General features: G+C 40.5%; 1 protein-coding gene across 1 annotated transcript in view; it reads right to left on the reverse strand.

Moving 5' to 3' along the window:
* Positions 1 to 656: 656 nt before the first annotated feature.
* ADAMTSL1 (ADAMTS like 1) overlaps positions 657 to 23488 on the reverse strand; it is a 409336-nt gene continuing 386504 nt past the window's right edge. The window contains exons 26-29 of the mRNA XM_040359956.1: positions 14919 to 15126; positions 10174 to 10283; positions 7515 to 7735; positions 657 to 4952 (exon numbers count right to left, since the gene is read on the reverse strand). Coding sequence (XP_040215890.1) covers positions 4846 to 4952; positions 7515 to 7735; positions 10174 to 10283; positions 14919 to 15126 — 646 coding nt within the window. The 3' untranslated portion in view covers positions 657 to 4845. The remainder of the gene's footprint in view (positions 4953 to 7514; positions 7736 to 10173; positions 10284 to 14918; positions 15127 to 23488) is intronic.

The following is a 23488-nucleotide window of genomic DNA, read 5'->3' on the forward strand; positions in this document are numbered from 1 at the left end:
TAAAAATAGCAAGAAAGGAATCTATCTTTTCTCTCTCAAGAATATAACATTTTGTCTTTACTGTTCTCAGTTGTGAAACCACTTTCTTTAGTAGCCCATGGGGATGCTAAATTGCCTAAATAAAATTAACACTTATGCTCTGTACACACGATCAGGCTTTAGCCCGACCAAACGCACATCGGAATTCTGACAGAATTTCTCAGATGGGGCATATACATGGTCGGAATTTCCGATGGAAAAAGTCAGTCAGTTTTCCATCGGAAATTCTGATCGTGTGTACGAGGCCTTAGTCATGGAGTCCTCTTGTCCCTCCCAATTAGTAATGCCTCATATGCGGTGCTGGTCAGGAAAGTAAGGCTGTGCTATACTTTTGGTAGCAGTGAACAAGCTGTCCATCCCTGAACTATTCATCAGACCTTCAAATGAGCAAGTAGATGACATGCAACACAATCACTACACATAAAGCTGCAATGTCTTTTCCTACTAAGCAAGCAACATAGAGATTTACCCCCCCCCCCCCCTACTTCCTGAATCCTTTCTTGGGACTCAACAGCAGTGATGGGATACCATCACTAGGGGCTTCCAATTTTTCTCTTCGATTACACTATGCATAAACTGACAGACAGACACTTAAAGAAGGCAACAACACCAAGAAGTAAAAAGTCCCAAAAATAATTTTTATCTGAAAAACAATGTACAATTATTAATATTGCACCTTTTTTGTACAAGAAACCCTAATAAATATAAACAAAAGCTATACATACATAGACATTTTATATTATTATTAATAACAATAACAATATGCTGTATCATTGCAAAACACACTTTGCACACAGAACATCTTTTCACAAAGTGGCTGTATCAGGTGCATTTTTCTTAGAAAATGTGTAAAAAAAAAAAGGGAGATCAATTCAGTGGTTTCAGGTGCAGCCTTTATGATATTTGTGAATAAATGTTTTTCTTTTACTGTCCATAAGGTAGTGGAGTAACTGTGTAAGGATGCAACTGCTCTTTGGGCCTGAGGCTTCGAGAGAAGGCTTGGGAGGTCACAGGAAACATGCAGATGCTTTTGATGAATTATGCTCTTCTAGGACTGACAATGAAGCAGTCCCAAATCCTATAAAATGTGGAAGGGTCCCAGTACGGTTACACAGTGCACTGATGACATCATTGTGCCACTGCAAGAAGTGTTACAAACCGCTATGTTAAAAAAAATGCTACTGTTACCTTTACTAACTGGTCAGTACTGAAATATTGACCATGGAATTGATACTTTGCAGCAGGAATATGTAGGGTGCTCATAGCCCTGGAATAGCTTCTCTTTTTTTTTCCAGTTTTTCATTGCTTAAGCATGAAAACAGTTTCAGCTGGTTCTCCAATGTGGTCCATAAACATGATTGACCCAGCTATACTTAGGAGGACCTGGAAACCCTTAACCCTCATGTATTTATATTACAAAATTCTTGGTGAACATCTTCCACAGCTGTTTTGACCAATGCTCCTTAAGCTGCTAAATAGCATATATATGAGCACTCTGGACTGGTGGTAACCTTTAGATCTTAGAGGGGGGCTGCTTTTTTTTTCACCACAAGGTCAAGAACAGAACAATAACACTCTGCTTTTGACAAACAGATCATTTAATACTGCAAAACTACCAATCCCTAGACACTCATTTGGTATTACATCACATTAGAATTAGGACCTTTAGTTACACATAATTAAGTGGGGAAATAAAACATTCAGTTTCATAAACACAGATATCCTACTAAGGCCCCTTTCAGACAGAGTGGAATCCGTCAAGCGTATTCGCCTGCTCAGCAGGGTATCTCTCCGCTGATCCCCACTGGGCAGGCGGATGACAGGTCTGTGTCCCCTCTGCCACTGTTCTCTATGGGAGCGGTCAGATGGAAATGTCCTGCCTGTCCGTTTCCACCCGACTGTCATCTGTTGCTCCAGAGAGAGCAATGGGTGGTCCGATTGGGTCCGCCTAATATACAGACAGAAAACAGACTCAAAAACAGACCCAAGCAGTCCGCTGGTGTGAAAGGAGCCTAAAACTTCTAAGAGCTTATATTGTTGAATAAACATGAACATTGCTAAATCATGGGTGCTCAACCAGTGGCCCCCCAGCTGTTCCGGAACAAAAAGTTCCATGAGGTATTGCAAGTCTGTCAGTTAAACAAGCATGACTCTCACAGGCAGGGGCATGATAGTACTTGAAATTCAGCAACAGCTGGATGGCCACAGGTTAAGCACCCATGGGCTAAATGGTCATTTTAACTTGATCCTCCATATCATGTATAGGTGTAAGTTCCATTGGAATCTCCTATTAGGTAAGGTTGTACCATTTATTTTACTATGGCTAAAATCATGGGTGCTCAACCTGTGGCCATCCAGCTGTTTCAGAACTACAAGCTCCATGAGGCATTGCAGGTCTGTCAGTTAAACAAGCATGACTCCCAAAGGCAGAGGCACGATGGGACTTGTAATTCCACAACAGCTGGATGGCCACAGGTTAAGCACCCATAAGCTAAATGGTCATTTTCATTTGATCCCCCATATCATGTATAGGTGAAAGTTCCATTGGCATCTCCTATTGGGTGGGGCCATGCCATTTATTTCACTATGAGACTCAGAAGATAACTCTTTGACAATCTCAATGCCAAGGCTACTGACCTCCAAACTTTATATCCATATTGCTTCGTGAGACATGATTAACTAGGGATTAAAATCAAGCTCTATAAGCTAGTTTGATTTTATGTCATTTACCCTGAGTACCACATTTCAGTTGAACAACCAAAAAACACGTGCTAATTGGTCTTTGTCAATATGGAAACAGACAACATTGCTGAGAGAATGAATAGTTTTTGGCATTTTGAAAAGTATTCCTATGGCTGCTTATAAGCACAGAAAATTTGCACCTTGCAAGTAATACATTTTTTTTTCTATTTTTAAACACCATAAAATATATTATTAGTTATACTTTTTAACTACATCTTAATGAGCTACTGGAGGGGATGCCAGCTTTTTTGCTGTTTCTTACTGTAGCCTTCAACAGTTGTATGTGTTCCAGATATTTATCACTGGAAAATCTTGGTCTAATTGCAAGGGGATTTTAAGTGCTTAAAATAGTTGGCAAAGAAGAATGGAGGACTTTGCAGTGTGTTAATTGGCACTTGTTCGGCTGAATTAGCTGTATAAAATAAAAATGTTTGATTGTGGAAAATTTCTGAAAAACACAGCCAATATGAGTATCTTTTGTTTAATATCAATATGCTGGTAAGCATATGCAGGTCACTGTCAACGCATGAATATGTGACTCAGCACCTGTCATTTCATGTTTATGGGTACTTTAAGGTCTTTCTAAGGATTATAAGGGGAGTCACAAAGTGGGAGGCCATTCTGTGTTACTATACTGAAAGTTCAGACGTTGGGAGATTTCTTATTAGAGTAGAACATCACTTTCTCAAAGTTCCCACCATAAAAGCTGCAAAACCTATACAGTATTGGTTTATTTAATACTGCAGTGCACTACATACAGTAAGCCATATAAATCTAAAGGAAATTAACCTTTAACATTCTTAATCCAATAAAATAAAATCTGATCAGTCACTCTGTGTTTCTTTTCTTTGCATAGCATGACCCATCACCAAAGCTCGTTTTAACATCTTAATAAATATTGCTTGTATGTGAGACTTGGTATGTGGTAATACGACATTGAGGTAACCAGCCTTTTTCTGGGGCCTAATCATTTTATTTATGTAAGTGCTCACTTGCCAAGGAAATGGCATTCTGCTTTTACCATTGGTATGCAGGTCATTAACTCAACAGCTCACAGTGTAGAAATAGTGGACAAGCCCACGCTAGCCCAGTGGCTTCAAATTGTACAAGTAACAAAGTGCTATCTATTGAGAACCCTGTCCATGTATTCCTAAAATTCGCTCGACCCACTAAAAAGAACTTTCATTGGATTTGAACATAATCTGTTTGCTATGTTACTTTCAAGCAACACATTATCATAAAGTGCCTGTAAAGACAGAGGTGGCTACCATTTGTCCGTTAAATGCATTGCGTCAGAAGTCACCATTTCCTTACATCTACTAGGGAAGTATAATTTCACAAGTTTTAGAACATCACATGTCATTGCAAGATACAACATGCCCGTAACCCTTGTCATCAGGAAGATTAAGGCGCAGTATTCACATCTGTGCGAGAAACAGGCTCACAAGTCAGCAATGCTGTTTTTCTAATTGTGATTGTTCATATAACATAGTCTTATATTTGGCTTTGTAGAATCCAGGGAGAAGATTGGTCCCAGCTTTTTTATTCTGTAGTGTGCATCAGTGTGCTATGCTCTGTGTTCCATAGTGCGTATGGCAGAGACAGCACAGTAAAAAAAAATAAAGTAGATTGAAACATAACACAAATGAAAAATACATATACATCCAAAAATGTCCATCTTATTTCTACCCAGAAATTTGGTGTCCCAGCAAATCCCTTTGTTCCTATGTTGCTTCAATACCCTTTTCTAGGTTGCACAATCCTCACTGTCCATGGTACAACCATAAGGATTTGTGTTCTGTGTCCTTGGCTTACAAATAAACTTCTTTCCCAAGTGCAGCACACGTGAAACATGCCAGTCAGCTATTCACGGTATTTTGTCTTCCAGCAGAAATGGAGGACATCTTTGTCAAGTCCTTCTTCATGGCCAGACAACACAAAAATAAATATGCTCACAGGATCATCACAAGCCTGTGAAACAGCTTTTTTCTTTTCCGCATCTCTGTGCTTAGCTAAAGCAAAGTTAGGCTTTCAAATGGGTCATCGGGTCTTCTGAATGAGTCGTCAGGCTTTCCTACAAGTCCCGCAGCAGCGAGATTTGAACTGTGCAAGCTGACAAAGTTTTAGCTGTTTCACTTTTTCACAGTACCGTGTCGTATCTCTGCAGTCAACTGCAAGCATAAAAAGAAAACAGAATAAGTCACATCGGGTCATATGTATCCTTTCTGAAAAACATTTCACAGTTTTACAATTATTTCAGAAACATATGAGATATTTGGGCATCTGGTGCCAATATGTATTTTTCAGAATTTTGTGCAGAAGTAAAAAAAAAAAAGTGTTTTAACTTTTATAGCACCAGTAAAATTGTGTTTCTTTTAGAAATCTTAGGTTATTACAACATATTATCATTCTGGGGGAGATTTCCACATTTTAGGAAGGGGACATTGACAAAGGATGGGGGCTGTTATTGCTGGTCTCCTGAAGATAATGCTTGTCGTCTGGCCATGAAACTAATCTCTGAAAATAACATGCAAAGTCTATTTTGTAAAAAAAAAAAACCTTTTTCGCTATTTCCTTTGTGTACACTCCCTGCAGCACATTGCACATGTGCAGCTCGGTACACACTCCTAGCAACTGTAAGATGAAAAGAATGGAGCTGGGGTGACTCATGTCTGTATGTGCTGCCATTGGCCACCCAATGGCTAAATAGGATGACTGGGAAACAGCAGACAACAGCAGCTGATGGAGTGGAACCTGACAGCCTGGATCATAGGTAAGTATGTCATATTGCATAGGTATGCTGTGAAAACTTGCACATTATGACAAGAGCCCACCCCAGCCACAGGACTATCATTTTCAAAAGGAGAATTCAGCAATGGCAGCCTCCATGATTCTTACAAAGTGGATCTCTAGGTTAATGTGCACTGCGATCAGAAGTGACATCACACACTTGCGGAGGATATGGTGGGACGCCGGAATACCCAAACACTGAGGGAGATGCAGGGAAGTTGGGGCATTGAGGATCATTGTATGGTCATAACACATGACGTGCCTATATTTTTATCATTTTTGTGAGTAGTATTTTGAACAATACATTTTAATTATATTTGTATGGTAATGCACTATTGGAGTTCTTATCTCACATTTGAGGGAACATTGACTGGGAAGTGTTTGAAATAATAAGAAAAAACAATGTGTGTGATGTTACATCTGAATGAGTGATTTAAGACAAGCACATTTTTATTGTATTTTAAATTATCCGGTGAGTGTAATTCACATGAAGGAATGGTGGCGCAACTGAAGTTAGAAATTCGCACTTTGGGTCTTTTTTCACACCATCTTCATCATCACTGTTTAATGGGGCAGTTTGGCATTCATTAAATTATAAAGACTCTTTAACTACTTGCCGACCGCCCACCGTCTTTTTACGGCGGCAAGTCGGCTCCCCTGCGCGAGAGCCCGAAGTATAACGTCTCTCTCGCAGGCCACTACGGGCGCGCGCCCCCGACCCCGTGTGCGTGCCCGGCGGGTGCGATCGCCGCCGGGCACACGCGATCGCTCGCTACAGAGCGGGGACCGGGAGCTGTGTGTGTAAACACACAGCTCCCGGTCCTGTCAGGGGGAGAAATGCTGATCTTCTGTTCATACAATGTATGAACAGAAGATCAGTCATTTCCCCTAGTGAGTCCACCCCCCCTACAGTTAGAACACACCCAGGGAACATACTTAACCCGTTCCCCGTCCCCTAGTGTTAACCCCTTCACTGCCAGTGGCATTTTTATAGTAATCTAATGCATTTTTATAGCACTGATCGCTATAAAAATGCCAATGGTCCCAAAAATGTGTCAAAAGTGTCCGAAGTGTCCGCCATAATGTCGCAGTACCGAAAAAAAAACGCTGATCGCCGCTGTTACTAGTAAAAAAAAAATATTAATAAAAATGCCATAACAATACCCCCTATTTTGTAAACGCTAAAACTTTTGCGCAAACCAATCAATAAACGCTTATTGCGGTTTTTTTTAATGAAAAATATGTAGAAGAATACGTATCGCCCTAAACTGAGGAAAACATTTTTTTTATATATTTTTGGGGGATATTTATTATAGCAAAAAGTAAAAAATATTAATTTTTTTCAAAATTGTCGCTCTATTTTTGTTTATAGCGCAAAAACTAAAAACCGCAGAGGTGATCAAATACCACCAAAAGAAATCTCTATTTGTGGGGAAAAAAGGACGCCAATTTTGTTTGGGAGCCACGTCGCACGACTGCGCAATTGTCAGTTAAATTGACACAGTGCCGAATCGCAAACAGTGCTCTGGTCTTTGGTCAGCAATATGGTCCGGGGGTTAAGTGGTTAATATCCAGCACCTCTGAAATCTATAGACTTTATTGATTTCTAGTTTTATATGTAAAGAATACCTGCTGTCCATTGTAAATAAATATACACTTTTATATCTGGTAACATTACATTTGGTAAGGTGCGATTTTGGTGGGATGTGAAAATGCAACTGCATTTTACACACTCTCCCAAATCGCAGGCAAATGAAAGGAAAGTCCTAGTTTCATGTGAACAGTACATAACTGTACAGTTTTAAGCACATCTTCCCTTCCCAAACATTTTGCAACATACTGTACAAACAGTTATATTGAGGTTTGACCAGCGATTTGGGGAATGGTAACATTTAAACCCACCTACATCGTACCTTAGTAAATCCAGCCCTTACAGCCCATACCGTTCTCACAAGGTGCCATGTTACAGCGCTGCCAATTTGAGGGTCGTGGTCTCCAGGAACACATGTGATCTTGTACGGTTCTGCCAGTTTTATGATGAACACACTCAACACGTCTAGACTGGAAACCATAATTGCCACAGGTGGCTGTGCAGTGGGTCCACGATGAAACTCTCCAGTGTACGCTGCAGAGGTCTGCCCAGCAGTTCTGTGTGTTACCAGGCCTGGTTAATAGAAAAAAATACAACACTGTGATAGCGAATTCAGAATATAAAAAAACATGAAATGCTGATAAAAATGTTACAACTTAAATAAATAAAATAAAAGCAAACTTGTGGCCAAGACACAACCATTTAGGTATTTACATAGTCTTGACAAACAGCTTTTTAAACAAGCCCTTACTGACCTCTGTAGCTGCAACCACTATGATAAAATACATCCTCAAGGTTCACAGCAGAATAGCTAAAATAATTCAAGCCATTCCAGTGGCGGCCGCTCATTCAATGGCGCATGGACGCCACCTCCTCTTATCCATGCGCCTGACCCCTAATCTACATGTAGGGCACTGGACGCATGGATTTCAACTGGGTTTTTCTTTTTTTTTGGAAGCACATGATTAGAGCCTGACATAAACAAGTAATGCCTCGTACACACGACCGGGATACCCGACGGGAAAAGATCCGTCGGAAATCCTGGGGGGAAAACCAAGAACCTGCTTGGTAACTTTTTCCCTGTACACGCGAGAGGTTTTCCTGTCGGGAAAACGCAGATGAGAGCTTTGGTCGGGAATCCCGACCGTGTGTATGCTCCATCACAGTTTTTCCCATTGGAAAACTGTCAAAGACTGCACGAAAAAAGTCCGCCTGGAGTCCCGGCAGAAAAAAGAGAGCAGGTTCTCTTTTTTTGTCAGGCGGTTTTTGGGCAGTTTTTCCGTCGGAAAAACTGCAAGGAGCATACACACAGCCGGGATTTCCGGCCAAAAGCTCTCCTCGCAGTTTTCCCTTCGGGAAACCCGGCCGTGTGTACTAGGTATACAATGCACCACAGTAGATAAGGGATCTACAGCATCTTTTGTAGGACCCAGTGATGTATGCTACATGGGGTGGTTGGAGAAATTAGCTAATATTGTGAGCAGTAGACAACTACTAGGTGGGACAATAAAGGTAATCTTTCAGGAGTGAAAAAAAAGAGCCACATTTGAAGGGGCCAGCTCAAGTGATGTCATCTATATCCTTGCTTCACTGCTTAGTGAGGTAACAATATGCAATAAACATGTGCATATCTTATGTTCTAGGTCAGTGATCTGCCAAGATGTGAAGGAAGGTCTAGGATATCAGTCCAGGATCTTGCAACTTCAAGTACAGTTTAGCAATGGTTGCCCCCACATTTCTATCCTTTACATCAGGGGTCCTCAAACTACGGCCCTCCAGATGTTGTAGAACTACACATCCCATGAGGCATTGTAACACATGACTAGGCATAATGGGAATTGTAGTTCCTGAACAACTGGAGGGCCGTAGTTTGAAGACCCATGCTTTACATGTTCCTCTGAGATGTAGGATGCATTCTTTTTGATCATCTCTAGCTTATAGAAACACAAAAATATATCTGCACATTGCGAGAAAGAGGGAAAGGGGGAGGAACATAAAAATATGGTAGATACATTTACAGATTTATGGAAAAAGAAGCAATAGAATACTGGAGGTCCAGATATAAGCAAATTACCCTATAGGCCATGTGGCTTAAAGAGCTTACAGTCTGATTGCCAGGAATCTCATAGCATCTTTACATTTTCCTGAGGAAATCACTAGATGAAATTGAGCATGGCTATCCTATTCTGAGTTCATTAAAAGGCCAATTTAAAACAGATACGCTAGAAATCCTGAAAAATCTACACACACAAAGAGCATTAATGTATTTTAGGGTGAACTTAAAGCATACCTCTGTACACACTTCTCAGATAATCAAGTACAAATTTCCAATCTTATAAAGATGTTTACAATTTTTTTTTTTTTTCAAAGAGCAAGAATGTAAATTTCTATAGAAGCTATTACCCTAAAATACAAGACTTTTCCATTTGTATTGTAAGAGGAAGACTAAAGCACAATTCTGACAAAATTGCAGAAATGCTTCCCCAAATCTGCATACTCTGTGGGAGGAGAGGGTAGCACTAATGCTTAGCATAGTGAGAGAGAGGGGGACTTTGGTGCTTGGTGAGATTACAGTGGGAACATTGATGTCAGTGGGGGCCATCAGTGTTCATTGGGGGCCATTCATGTTTAACGGTGTTTAATCAAATACCTGCCTGTCCACACTCAGTATCCTATACCGCTGTCTCCATCTGTTGAAACTATAGTGCTAATATCGAGCACAAAATCACAGAGCAGCAAATGAGCTGAAGACAGATGCAAGGATAAGAACTTCAGCACTAAGATGGCAGCAGGACACAGAGAATGCTGCGACTATAGAACTCCTTTAATACATTCAAGTTCAATCATGGAAAAACTGCTGTATATGAAATCTTATATTTACTAGGTAGTGGACACCTGCTCTGTTGGCAATAAGCTCAACAAAACAGTTTCTGCAGCTGCTAAGGATCTAAGGATGTGCATAAGTATTTGGTCACATATAAAAATATGATGTATGAATGGAATTTGATTACCTTGGCAGAGTTTGACATTGTTCTGGAGATACGATCGTTCCTTCCCGGGTCTGACAGTACACTTGTCTATGCTGTACAGCTGTGCGTGGTCCTAGGCATGGTCCATGACACTGAACAAAGATATAAAAAGCCTTGTCAGGTAACAGCACATATTTAAAAATATCTTAAACTCCATTAGTCCTATATAAACCAATACACCCTATTGTACATGGCTGCAATATGAAGATTTTATTGCAGAATAAATAATATTTTGGTATTAAATAAAGAGGTTTTTTTTATATGAGGCATTAGAGGGTAATTTGGTTCAAATACTCAGTGGCTAGGTGTCATTACTGTGTCTCTATCTTAAAGCATAATTCCAAATTATTATTTTTACATAGTTATATCATCCAGCTTGGACCAATGTACCTATCCATTTACCATACAAATTGGAATCCTTTTAGAAGTGATCTACACTAGCTTCTGAGTCCTGTTCCGAGCACATGTGCTACTGCGTTGTGAACAAAGGATCTTATCCGCTCAGCATGGGCCCCATTTTTCCCCATTCATTGGAATGAATGCAAAGTGTTCTGATTGGATGAGATGGAGAGTGTGTTGTCACCAAATCCAAATAATGCTTTACATTCATTGAGAGAATGCAAAGTGATCTCCTAAATTGCGGCCATCCTGAGCAGATGACCTCCTGTGTTTATTATACAGCAGGGCAGTGGCTGGGCATGGGAAAAGCGAGCAAGTGGAAATCACTGGCATAGCAGAGTCTACTACAGTGATTTCCAGCCACAAGAGGGATACTACATGTATGGTATATGTATAGTTACAACGGTCCAAGCTAGACCAATATGAGTATGCAAAAATATTCATACTTGGAATTCTTCAGTAAAAACTGTTAAGAAATTAGCTACATGGGGAGTGCATTGTTTCAATGAGTCAGCTGACTTATAGGCTTGTATTATGAGAAGGACTAAAACATGACCATTGTGTAGCACTACAATGCAGGAAGCAGACCCTGAGTGTGAACTAAAAAAATATAGCTGCACCCAAGTAGATATATAATCACAAATAATAAGCAGATAGCATTTTTTTTAATACAAATAAAGTATATCTAAAGCTAAACAATTTTGCTATTTTGGATAGAGCAGGGGATGATAAAACCCCTAGCCGTTTTTTTTATTTGTGTGCTACAACAGAAAGTGAAAGAAAATCTCTTACCACAACAAATGTTCCCATTGGAAATCTACCATTCTATTCCCATTTTAGTAACAGTGACAATTTTGGATTTTTGACAGGCAGCAATATAAATCTAAAAATAAGTTTTAGCTTTAGATACACTGTGACATTTATTGTTAAATGGTAAGTTCCCCTTTACAGAAAGATCTAGCCTGGAGCCCTGTCACCCTCTAGAACACCTCATATAGCACCCTCACCTGTCCGGGGCTTAATTTCCTAAACGTACCTCGACAGGAGGTACGTTTAGGAGCATTATAATTGGTCGGCGCCATCACATGGGCGGCGCCGACCAATGAGAACCCGCCTAGCCTGTCCTGTCACCAGTCCTGTGCTAGTTTAAGGTTTTTCATTGTTTTAAAACAAAAAGTACCAAACTTTGCCACTTGATGTGTCATCTAGTGGCCAAATACTGTATTTTCCATTCTTAAATCAATGATAAACACATATCCAGCACAGGAAATACATGAGCTTTTATGCACTTTCACTAGGTGAATTGCTATGCATTTTTTTTACTCAACTCCACTTATTCTTACCAACTCCACTTACCCTCACTCCACCAAGTCTTACTAGAACAAATGTAAACCTAAAGCCTCTTTCACAGCTCACAGATGTTCCTTTTGTTCCCAGGGTAAGACCTCATACACACGACCGAGAATCTCGTCGTAAAAGAAACGTCGTTTCCCTCAACGAGGTTCTTGTCAAGCTTGACGAGAATCTTGTCAAGCTTTCCTTGCATACACACTGTCAAGACAAAATCTCGTCGTTGTCAAACGCGGTGACGTACAACACGTACGACGGCACTATAAAGGGGAAGTTAGATTCCACTGGCGCCACCCTTGGGGCTGCTTTTGCTAATCTCATGTTACCGCGTGTTAAGTAAAAGTTTGGTGAGAGACGATTTGCGCTTTTCTGTCTGTTATAGCGTGACGAATGTGCTATCTCCATTACGAACGCTACTTTTACCGAAGGTGCGCTCCTGTCTCATACTTTACTGTGAGCATGTGCGGGTTTCTAAGCATACACACAAATGTGTTTCTCATTCTAAACCAGCCTGACGAGAAACACGACGAGGAAATTGAGACTCCTGACGAGAAAAAGAGAGCAGGTTCTCTTTTTTTCTCATCGAGATCCACAAAAGTTTTCTCAACGAAAAACATACACACGACCGTTTTTCTCTGCAAAAATGCTCTGCCAGCATTTTTCTTGATGGATTTTGCCGAGGAAAACGGTTGTGTGTGTACGAGGCCTAACTTGGACAAAGGTTCCAAGCATGATAAATCTTCTACTTCAAGGTCTCCGACAAACTGCTCTAAGCAAGGTGGAGGAATGTCGAGATTTTTAGGAGGCTATTGGAGCAGCAGAATTTTGCATGCAGGGTTTAAGAGGTTGTTTTTTTTGGGTTGCAAGGTATAATTTCATTCTATTTCTCTGAAGAGAATCTCTGCGTCAAATATTTGTTTGAGTCTCTAGAAGATGGCAGACTTTCATCGGACTGTGAAAGGCCTGATTGCTCCATAGTTCAAAGGCTGTGCCTCTCAATGTTTCTCAACTACTTTTACGGTGAGTACAACAAACTCAATTTTTCTTGAAGACCAAAAAACTAACATGCTCAGAACACATAAATGTCAAGCAGCCATGCTTATACCATGCCACCACAGCCAGAACATGCATATATGATAGTATTCAGTGAAAGTACTAGTGAATGCTGTTTTCAAAGTATTGAAAGTTTTCAAAGTATTTTAAGATTAAAAATAATCGCAAAGTCAGTGATAAATGACCGAATAGTCATAGTCATAGTCATCAAAAAAAGGTAAGTTTTACAAAAGTCAGAGGAGCTTTTTTAGACATTAGCATCTTTTTATTGTCAGTCACTTTAGCCAAAGCTGTATATTCTTTGGACTGTGCTTGATCTATTCATGGTGTGTTCAGTAAAGGGCAAATTTTCAGCTACTACCTCGTGGCCTACATTTTACAGGTGAGTACAAGTGCCCTTTTTACACCAAATCTCTAAGAAGACTCTGGGTGCAGTATCAAGCACCTGTGAGTGCAATCCTTTATTTAAAGCAATACTGTGCCCCTTTTCTGCTGTCCTTAGCATCCAACAGATTCTTCTCTTCATTCTTTAATTTAAAGGGCATTGACCTCTATGGCAACACAGCAGTATACATAGTTATTACTGGTACTTTTCACAGAAAAAAAACCTGCCAAATTGGAACATAGCCACTGCTTTTAATAGCTTTGTGTGGTAAATCTATTTGCTACTCCTTTTTTCTTTTGAGCTGGATAGCTACTAGGGTCACATGTACACAAACATTTATTGGTTGTTTACACACGAAGATTTCATGGTGACAAATGGGCAGTCTGGAATTCTGTGTAAGAAAACACATGCAAAACACATGTTTGAAGCACTACTGACCCATGGTTCACATAACACCTTGTGATAACACATAAGAAATACTTAACAACAAGCAAAATATGTCTCAGACCTGGAGAACATATTATATCACATTTTATAAGAGATACCTGTTTTACACACATATTTATTTATGCTTTTGATTAAAAATAAATGTTATGTTTGGTGAAACTTTTCTCTTTGCACAACCACTGACAATGGGACAGCTTCATGGCATGATGCCTTGAGATGGCTTTCCTAACTGATTTGGCCTGGCTGAATAATGCATCTAGTGCTAAGCTATAGCATGGAAAATAAAATATTTGTGCTTTTTATGTAGCTAGTATATGTATGTGTCTAATATGCTTCAGTATAATTCCAGTATAATTCTACAGCTGAATACTGTGCATTAAACCTTTACAAGATGTACCCCCTTCTTCTAAGTTCCAAGCAGTATTGATACATTGGACCTTAGAAGAAGGGGGTATTTCCCAAAAGTTTGTCCTAAAAAAGTAACTATTAGTGCAAATTAAAAAAGTATCACAGATAGTACTCAACTTAAGAAAAGACTTGTCAAAAACTGTGCTTATGTTTTTATTTACTACTAACAATTATTTGGTGATTCACACAGAGAAGGCGGAGGGGGGGTATCTGGTAGTCCGATAAGATGAAGGTACGTGTACTGGTATGGTCAAGGAGGGGGGAGTGTGCACTCCTCTCCCTCCTTTCCTGCTCTGGCACATTGTATGCTCAGGTAATGATCAGGTATTTTGGGGGGACTCCATGCCATTTTTTTATGGTGTGGGGCCCCTCTTAAAACCCATACTGGATTTATAGGGCCTGGAATGAATTTTGGTGGGGATCTAACACCATTTTTTTTTTTTTTTGTGAGGTCCCACCCAAAATTCTTAACAAACCTGAAGGGTCTGATGTAAACTGAATCAACTTTGTCTATGCATAAACGTGACTGAACAAATGAGGCCCATGTGAAAGAGGCCTAATTCTTGAGTGTGCCTTATTCTCCTACTAGTAAAAATAACTAATACCCAAATCAGTTTGGCACTTTTACCCAAAGTCAGTTGTTTGGTTTAGAGTTAGGTCAACATCAATGGTCAAAAGTCCTCACCTGCCCCCATGAAGATGTGGTCCACTCTACACACAGCTGTCTACTGCAGCTTTGACTATCAACAGGACGTTTTGAAGACAAGGTGCACATATCATTTGACACTGGTAAAGAGATCCCAGTTCCTGTCAGTTTTTGGCAAGTCACCCTGCGAGTCTGTACTCCACCTCCACAGCTCTGTGAGCATGCTGACCAGGAGGTTACCATCCACCTAAAGGAAACAAGCAAAGAAAAGGTTCAGAGGAACTCATAGTATAATTAAGCTAAAACTATGTGACACTTTTGAGATATTACTGTAAGATATGGCTCATTGTTAATCCCAAGCTTTGTGTCAGAATGCCTAATTTATAGATACTCTAGAGTAGTTATTCCCAATTTATTACCAGCAGTTGTATATGGTTTCATTCCCAGCTGTGACTGCTGAAAGTTTTCCAGCAGGTGTGCAGCCGTAAGAATAGATATGTCAGTCCAATCACAAGATACTGCTGCCTGGTGTTTCTTATGACTGATAAGCAATAATGGTGACCACCTGACAACCCAAAGGAACCCAATTGTGGGATATAATATTAAAAGATGGGTTAAGGCAGAAAACAAATGCAATAATTGTTTCAGAATCCAGCAACTTAGTTTATTTAAATCCATGCAGTCCCGCATGCAAAAATGCAAAAATAAATTCTGCAAGATTAAATATAGGGTTATGCAAAGAGCAGTATAAGGAGCAGTAGCATAGCAGCTAATGCAAACTAACCATTCACTTATCTGACTTGACAAAATGAAAATTGTATTCCATGCAATGGGTTGCTAGAAATAATCCACGTTCTTTGCACTACCAATAATGCTCATGGCATTATTTTGGCAATTGTAAGGCCTGGTGTACAACTGGACATTATGAGTTTATTGCTTGTACAAAATTCACATTGGCACAGACATTTTGATTAGTTACCTGCCGTTTCCAGGCACAAAACATTGTAAAGAGACTCAAAGTCAATGCACTTTTTATGCATCTTTCTAGCAAAGAGCCAGAGATTTAAATAGAAAGGCTGATGATTCGGAATGGCAACATATATTTAAAAGTAACAGCAGTGTCCCATAATGAAAACATGACAGCTTTGCCTTAAAAGTATGTACTTAATATAAATATACTGTATATCTATCTATCTATAATATCTATATATAAGTATCTATATATATATAAAAAATACAAATTCCACTTTTTATTTTACATCCAGTTATTACATTTTTCTCTACGTTACATGATGTCCAAGTTGACTGGCAAAAATAGCAATGATTATGACCAAGCTATAACACTGCCAAAGGTGCTTAAGGCAGACCCTACTGCAAGGTCTGTTTATAATGTCTGGCAATATCTTTCCAGGGAGATTGTTTTTTCTTACAATAGCATCTTCTTGTGAGATTTTGGAATGTGATGTATTCCCCAGGATCCCGCCAGAAGAGTACCCGTTGTGCCTGGTGCCATGGACTAAAGACAGGGGTAAGGCAAGTACATAATCTAGCTTTTTTCTTTACAGGTACAGTTTCAGGCATACTAATGTCAGCGATTTTTTACAGGGGGGGGGGAGGGCTGGGCATTATAAGTGAACCATGTATTGTATCAAAAGGTCCACTTAAAGAAGTTTCAATGACAGTCTTATTTTGTTTTTAATAATTCTTTATTGAGTTTTCCTAACAGGTTTTACAGTTATTCATTTCAAAACGGAGGTAATATAATTTTTTTTAGCACAACCAAGCCAGCCATGTATGGAATAGGCCTAACAAGGCCCAAAGCTAATATAGCACTATATGAGAACAATCTGTTTTAGAAAAGAAAAGTTGAGAAAATTAGGCAAGGGAATGAGAAATAGGGATCAGAAAAAAAGAGGGAGGGAAGAAAACAGAAGAGTGGACAGAAGGGGACAAAGTGGGAAGGGTATGAGGGAAGGGGTATTGGAAGGTGAAGCTCACTGGAGTTCGGTCAAGGCCACCAAGGTCAATTTTCTTCAATAAAATGTAAAACACATGCACACACAGGCCACCCAGCTCAAGTTTTTTTAAATAACATATAAAAACAGGCACCAAAGATAACTATTCAAAAAAGCCTTCTCATTATTATAGATTGTTTTATTCTCTGTCACTCTTATATAAAAAATCATCTGACATACAAAAATGCAAAACAATAAATATACTGAATTCTAACTTACGATTTTCAGAATATAATATTTAGTGATACTGGTCCTTTAAGGAAAAAAGTACTGTCCTATACAAACTCAGAGCATCATTCCATAATTTTACAGGCAACACCCTATAGTCACACAGCTGCAGAAGCTTCAGTTGAAAAGTGCATAAAGTAGGAATGCACATTTTGACAGATCTACAAATCCAACTTGGAACTGGAGTGAAGCTGTAAAGTATAATACTCACTGAAGAGTTTTGCCCTTTCTAATCCCCAGAGGTTACTTTCTTTCTTTTATATAATTAGCCACAATGCTTCCACCATAGAGTTCATATATTTCAAGCCAAGACCAATGTTCAGGTTGAAATGAAAACAGGATGTAAAATGATTTTTGAGACCATGTAATTTTCCCATACATTTTCCTTCAATGCTGGCAAAGTAACTTTTCCTTGGAGGGGTATCATCACACGTAGTGTTATGGTTGAACTAAAGTTTAGTAATAACTAGGTGAGCAGCACAAGATCAGTCAGTTAAGGGAATTTTGTGAACTCTATTTTTACTTCTTTAACTCTTTCTGAGAATTCACTTGCTATTCAGTCTTGACATATGTAGTTGTAGTTGAGCGTATACATTTTTCTTCTCAGAATTGCTAAAATAAATGTTCAGTAGTTCATAGAATATAACAAAAGCTACAAAGCGCAATAAGCTTAAAGTCACTTTTGGACAAGAACTGAAAAAATGGCACCAATTTTATTCGCTGGTCAAAACTGGTTATGCTATAATTTTTGGCATTGTAAAAATGGCATGAAAACAATGATGGGTTAATTTGCCCATATTTGATTTGCAAAAGGTTCTACAAATCGTGTTGGAAACCCAAACGTAGAGGTGAATAACATTTTCTATAGGGGTGGCAATTTTCTTGTTAAATTCTGGCCATTTTTAGGGCTAATAGGCAAACTATAGTCAAAAAAGGCATGTAAAACTGGGCACTGCTGTGGGGGACATGTATCAATGCAAACATTTTTTTTAGATATACCATACAGCGGGAAGAGGGTTTTTTCATGCAGCTTCAAAGGCAACACTAAAAATAAACAAATCCTTTAAGAGCCGGTTCACACAGGGGCACACGACTTTGTGCACGACTTTGCAAGGCTACCTGAGCGCGACTTGAGCATGAACCACAGCGCGACTTGGAGCAACTTGACTTTGCCAGTGGCCAATCAAAGAGTAATCAGCTCTGTGGGAGGGAGGGGTTTGCCGAGAAAACAATTTTTACTTCCTGGAAAGTTGCTTCGGTTAAGACAGGGGATCCGACTTGGAGGCGACTTCTATTGAAATCAATGTGTACAAGTCACCTAGAAGTCGGATTGAAGTAGTACAGGAACCTTTTCTGAAGTCAGAGCGACTACAGTAGTGTACATTAAGACAGCTCCCATTCACTTCAATGCAATTTGACATGTCGTGCAACTTGGGGCGACTTCAAGCCGGATCCCAAGTCGCCCCTGTGTGAACCGGCTCTAAATGAAATGCTTGGGGGATGCCTTAAAGCTGTACTTAGTGTTACATAACAGTGCGATTTTCATGGGCATTAACAGCATGCAATGATAGCACATATTTGGCTGTGCAGAATTTTATTAAGAAAGGCCATAGATGGATCAAAATGTGGCCAGTTCAGCATGGACCAGTTGAATTTTGATCCATTTGGTTGTACAGAAGTCGATCTACCAATCACCTTGTGTACAACCACCCTGTCGGATTTTCTTTGCATGATCCACACAGGGTATAGCCTGCAGTGCTGATCAGTGTATTCTGAAAGAGGGGAAGTCTCTCCACTGTTAGAATACAATAGCTCAGTGAGGTGGATTCACGTTAAAGCAGAGTTAGACCCAAAAATGGAACTTGCGCTTCTTGGAATCCTTCCCCCTCCGGTGTCACATTTGGCACCTTTCAGGGGGAGGGGGGCAGATAACTGTCTAATACAGGTATTTGCTCCACTTCAGGACATAGATAGCTGCGATCTACTCCATGTCTGGCCCCTCCTCCAGCCCCCTACTGTCTTCTGGGAGACACACAGGTTCCAGAAGACAGCAGGGACCAGTGAGATAGCGCAGTGCGACTTGCACAAGCACAGTAGTCAACCAGGAAGTGAAGTCGCAAAGCTTCACTTCCTGATTCCTTTATCGAAGATGGCGGAGGCAGATCGGACAGGGACAGGTGCTGACATTGCAGGCTCCCTGGTAAGGTAGGTGTCCTAATATTAAAAGTCAGCAGCTGCAGTATTTGTAGCTGCTGACTTTAAATGTATTTTTTTTTGGCGAAACTCCGCTTTAAATGTGTGGATGGGGAAATTGGGCCAGTTTTTTCATTCAACATGCTGGTTGAACTAAAGAAATGGACTCATCTATGAGCTGCTTTAGTCCTGCATGCTGATATGGAGCAGATCCTTTGGTGCAGGTGCTCTCTCCTGTCTGACTCTCTCCTTTCACATACCCCTGGCCAGCAAATCCCTCTACTGATGACATCTACAAACTGAAATACTCATTCACCACATGGGCTGCTGAGTACCTGTGTCCTACTCAACCCATGTTAGACCATGTAGGGCAATCAGGAAACCAATAGTTATTTACTATTAACCTGTGTCAAGTACAAGCAAATTAATATACTACAAGGCATCCTTGGTTTACCACAAGAATTTGAAAAACAGCCAAAAAGAAAAAGAAAAATTCTACAATAAAGTATATCTAAAGTATAGCTAAAACCATACTTTTATTTAGGTATAGTTGGGAAGTCTCAAAGTATGTAAAGGTTGTGATTTTTTTAAATATTACAAACATGTTGTACTTATCTGCTCTGTGTTTTGCACAGAACAGCCCCAATCCTCTACTTTTTGGGTTCCCCACTGGCAGTCCTGACTCCTCCCTTTTGCTAAGCGCCTCCAAAAGCAAGCCTCCTGCTATGGGGCCCTCGTGCAGGCTCGCTCCCTAGCTTCACTCCTGTGATGGACATTGTCCGTTCACACACAGAGTTTCAAACCGAGAAGGTTTACAAAGGTTTTATTGTCATATAAACCAACAGTACAGATTCACAACAGTATTATAGCATACAAAGTATAAAGTAGATCTGGACCAGAGAGCCCACATCAGCATACCAGAAGCAAGGTCTTATGCTATACTCTATTGAAAAGAGAGATGAAAAAGTCAATAGAACAAAATGGTCTAAAGTCTGGGCATCGCGGGGCTATCTGTAAACCTGTAAAATGGGTGTGCCATTCACAACAACAGAAGGATCAGAAAGTTAGCATCCTCAATAAAAGTATAGAGAGAAAACAGCCAAGGAGGAGACTGTAAAGGAGTTAATACAAAGAAAATATTGCGCTTATTTTAGCAAAAATATGTGAAGCTGCGATCAAAAAGTGTTATACTACACAAAGACAAATTGTAAAGGGAAGGAGATCGCGCTAAAAGTAACAGTGAATGGTGAAAAAAGTTCAAATCAATGTAGATAGTCCCGCCACACAGGCAAATTCATAAAGTAATCTCCCAGGTGCACCAACGAAATCCACAAGAAGAGTGCTTTAAAGGAAAGATCCTCCACCAAGGTTAAGAAGGGCCTCTTACCGGATGGAATTGATCTCCAGATTATAAGAGATCTCACACAGCATAATAAGAGGTACTGGAATGATATCACATAGGCAGCCACAGCATTGGAATCCTTATCAGAGTGAGTCCTCATTAAGCCAGAAACTTCCCATTAGATCATCCACAGGTATGCAAGAAAACAAAGGCTCACATAGTGTAAAATCCTTATGTTTAATAGAGAAAGTAAATGCAAACACACTTACATGTAGTAGATAAAAAACGAGCACATAAAAGCCGGCCAGCTTTGGAATCACAACCCGTATCGGGTGAAAGGTACGCGGTGACGTCAGCACGCCGCCTCCCAACGTTTCGTCGCAATTGGACTTGATCACGGTAAAGGAGTTAACTATTACATCATTCAGGTGGTTTTTGACTGCCTCAAAGCTAAGTGTGGGGGTCTTCCAAGCTCTCGCAATTGTCAGCCGAGCCGCAGTAAAGAGATGCTGGGCTAGTTGCCTTTCAGGACACAGTAATTCCACGATTGGCTTACCAAGAAGTGGTACATAAAGGTCCCTTTTAATGTTAATCTGAAATAGATTACGAAGGAGTGTGTATACTCTAATTCACAGTCTGCACACCCACGGGCAGGACCACCAAATATGCACCATGGAGCCCTCCTGGGAGCATCCCCTTAAAAAAGAGCGGGGAATAATTTGGGATAAAGCGGGCCAACCTCGCCGGTGTGTAGTACCACCTATACAATACTTTATAAGCATTTTCCAAAATCAACACATTACATGAGCACTTGGACAAGGTTAGTGTCATCGCCTGCCAGTCCTCAGGGTCTAGCTGCTTCCCCAACTCCTTCTCCCATTGGAGGTGGTAAGGCCTCAGCGGGGGTCTCTTTGAGGATATCACAGCCGTATATATCAATGATATTAAGCCCGGAGAATGGGGTCTGGCTCTACAGAGACCCTCAAAGGGGGTCAAAGTATAAGGGGTAGGTTGAGTCTTGATAAGACCCAACACAAAATGGCGAAGTTGCAAATAGCGATAGTGCTCTCGCAAGGGAATAGTGTGGGAAGAGCGTAAAGCTTCAAATGTCAAAATCCCAGTAGGTCTCAACAGCGAGTGAACATCCCCAGAAGGTTTTTTTTCCCCCTAATGCATAGACTGCATTAAAGTAAAAAAAAATTCTGCCTTTAGAACCACTTGACCCTGGTTGTTTTTTCTGCCTGTGTGTGTTGGGCCTTCAATTCCTGTCCTAGGCATATGAACAGGTTAACAAAGGTCTCAGAAGAATCTAAGTACAAAGTAAAAAGCAAGAATGCACGAAATCACACATCAATGATGTCAGATTACATCCAACTTTATTAAAGCCGGACAAAGCATCCACCTAGGACCATTCCAACTCTAACATTTCGACTTAATGCTGGCTTGATCACATCTCTGTGATCAAACAGTATATTTTCATAACCCAAATATGTATGCAATAAAAATATGATACAGTTTCCTTTTTAAGCTCTATAAATGTTGCCTGCCTTAATTGTGATGACCATCATTGCCAATCGACCACAAGCAGTTATTCAGTTAAGGAAAAAAAAAAACATTCTGTTCTCTCAAAATCTTTTTTGAGAATGAATTTCCTTTTGGAGCTTCTCATTTCCCATGCCTTGGCTTAATTCAGCTACCAAATCCATTTAGAATGAAAAGGGGGCATTAATTAGTGCCCACAACATGGGGAGAGTGGCTGGCAAAATAAATAAAAAATAAATAAATAAATTAAATTTACAGTAAACGTTATTATATGTCTGTTTTAAAAAAAAAAAAAAAAAAAATGGAGTCCTGTCAGCTTCACTATGGCTGTCAGGTATAATTTGGGCGGGCAGAAGCCTGGTTTTGGGCGGCAAAAACGTGTTTTTGAGCGGGAAGGCTGAAGTCACGTTTTTCCCGGTCTTTTCAAGTCACGTTTTTCCCGGTCTTTTTCAAGTCACGTTTTTCCCGGTCTTTTTGGGGCTATATAAGCCCAGCACCCCGAGGCATTAACCAGCTGTAACCTGGATCAGCGTGGTGTGCTCCCCCCCCCTCGTACCTTGGAGTCATGGAGTCATTGGTCCGGAAGATCCTGGAGCGTGCGGCAGCTGAAGGCGGCGAGGAATGGCTGAGGAGATGCGTGTCTGAACCCGAGGCGGAGTTCCCTCTCGTTCCCGAGGAAGAAGAAGACACAGCGGGTCTTTCTGAGGTAACTCAGGACCCTCTCCCTCTGCAGCCATCTTTTCTCCCCCACAGGTCTCCTAGGAGCCAGCCGCCTGAGCGCCCGGCGAAAGCATCGGTGTCCCGGACGGAAGAGGAAGCCAGCATGAGCTCAGCCAGCGTCACACCTCGCAGCAGTCTCCGGATCCAGAAGAAGAAGCAGAAGAGGTCGGCCTCTCCCTCTCCTGTGCGCGTCACTGCAGGGCGGGGTAGAGCCCGTCAATCACAAGCAGAAGAGAGGCCTTTTTTATTTCCTTTGCAGGTTCCATCTTCATTGGAGGACTCCTCAGCGTCACTAGTCTCCAGGCAGAATAGGCTGGATGAGGTGATGGCTCAGCGTCATTCAGAAGCATCTGTACAAGCCTCAAGCTCTCAGAACAGCGCGTGCAGTACTACAATTTCACCACAGGTGGCAGCAGCGTCCTCTGTAGATGGTGAGTCTGCTGGCCATTCAATGCTAAATCAATTATTAAATTCTATTAACAAATTGCAAGATGTCATTAGTAGCCAATTAAATTCACAAGTGTCCCCAGCTAATGTGTGGTCTAATCAGGTTAACCCTTCGCTGATCC

The sequence above is a fragment of the Rana temporaria genome, chromosome 1 (assembly GCF_905171775.1).
Source record: "Rana temporaria chromosome 1, aRanTem1.1, whole genome shotgun sequence".
NCBI lineage: Eukaryota > Metazoa > Chordata > Amphibia > Anura > Ranidae > Rana > Rana temporaria.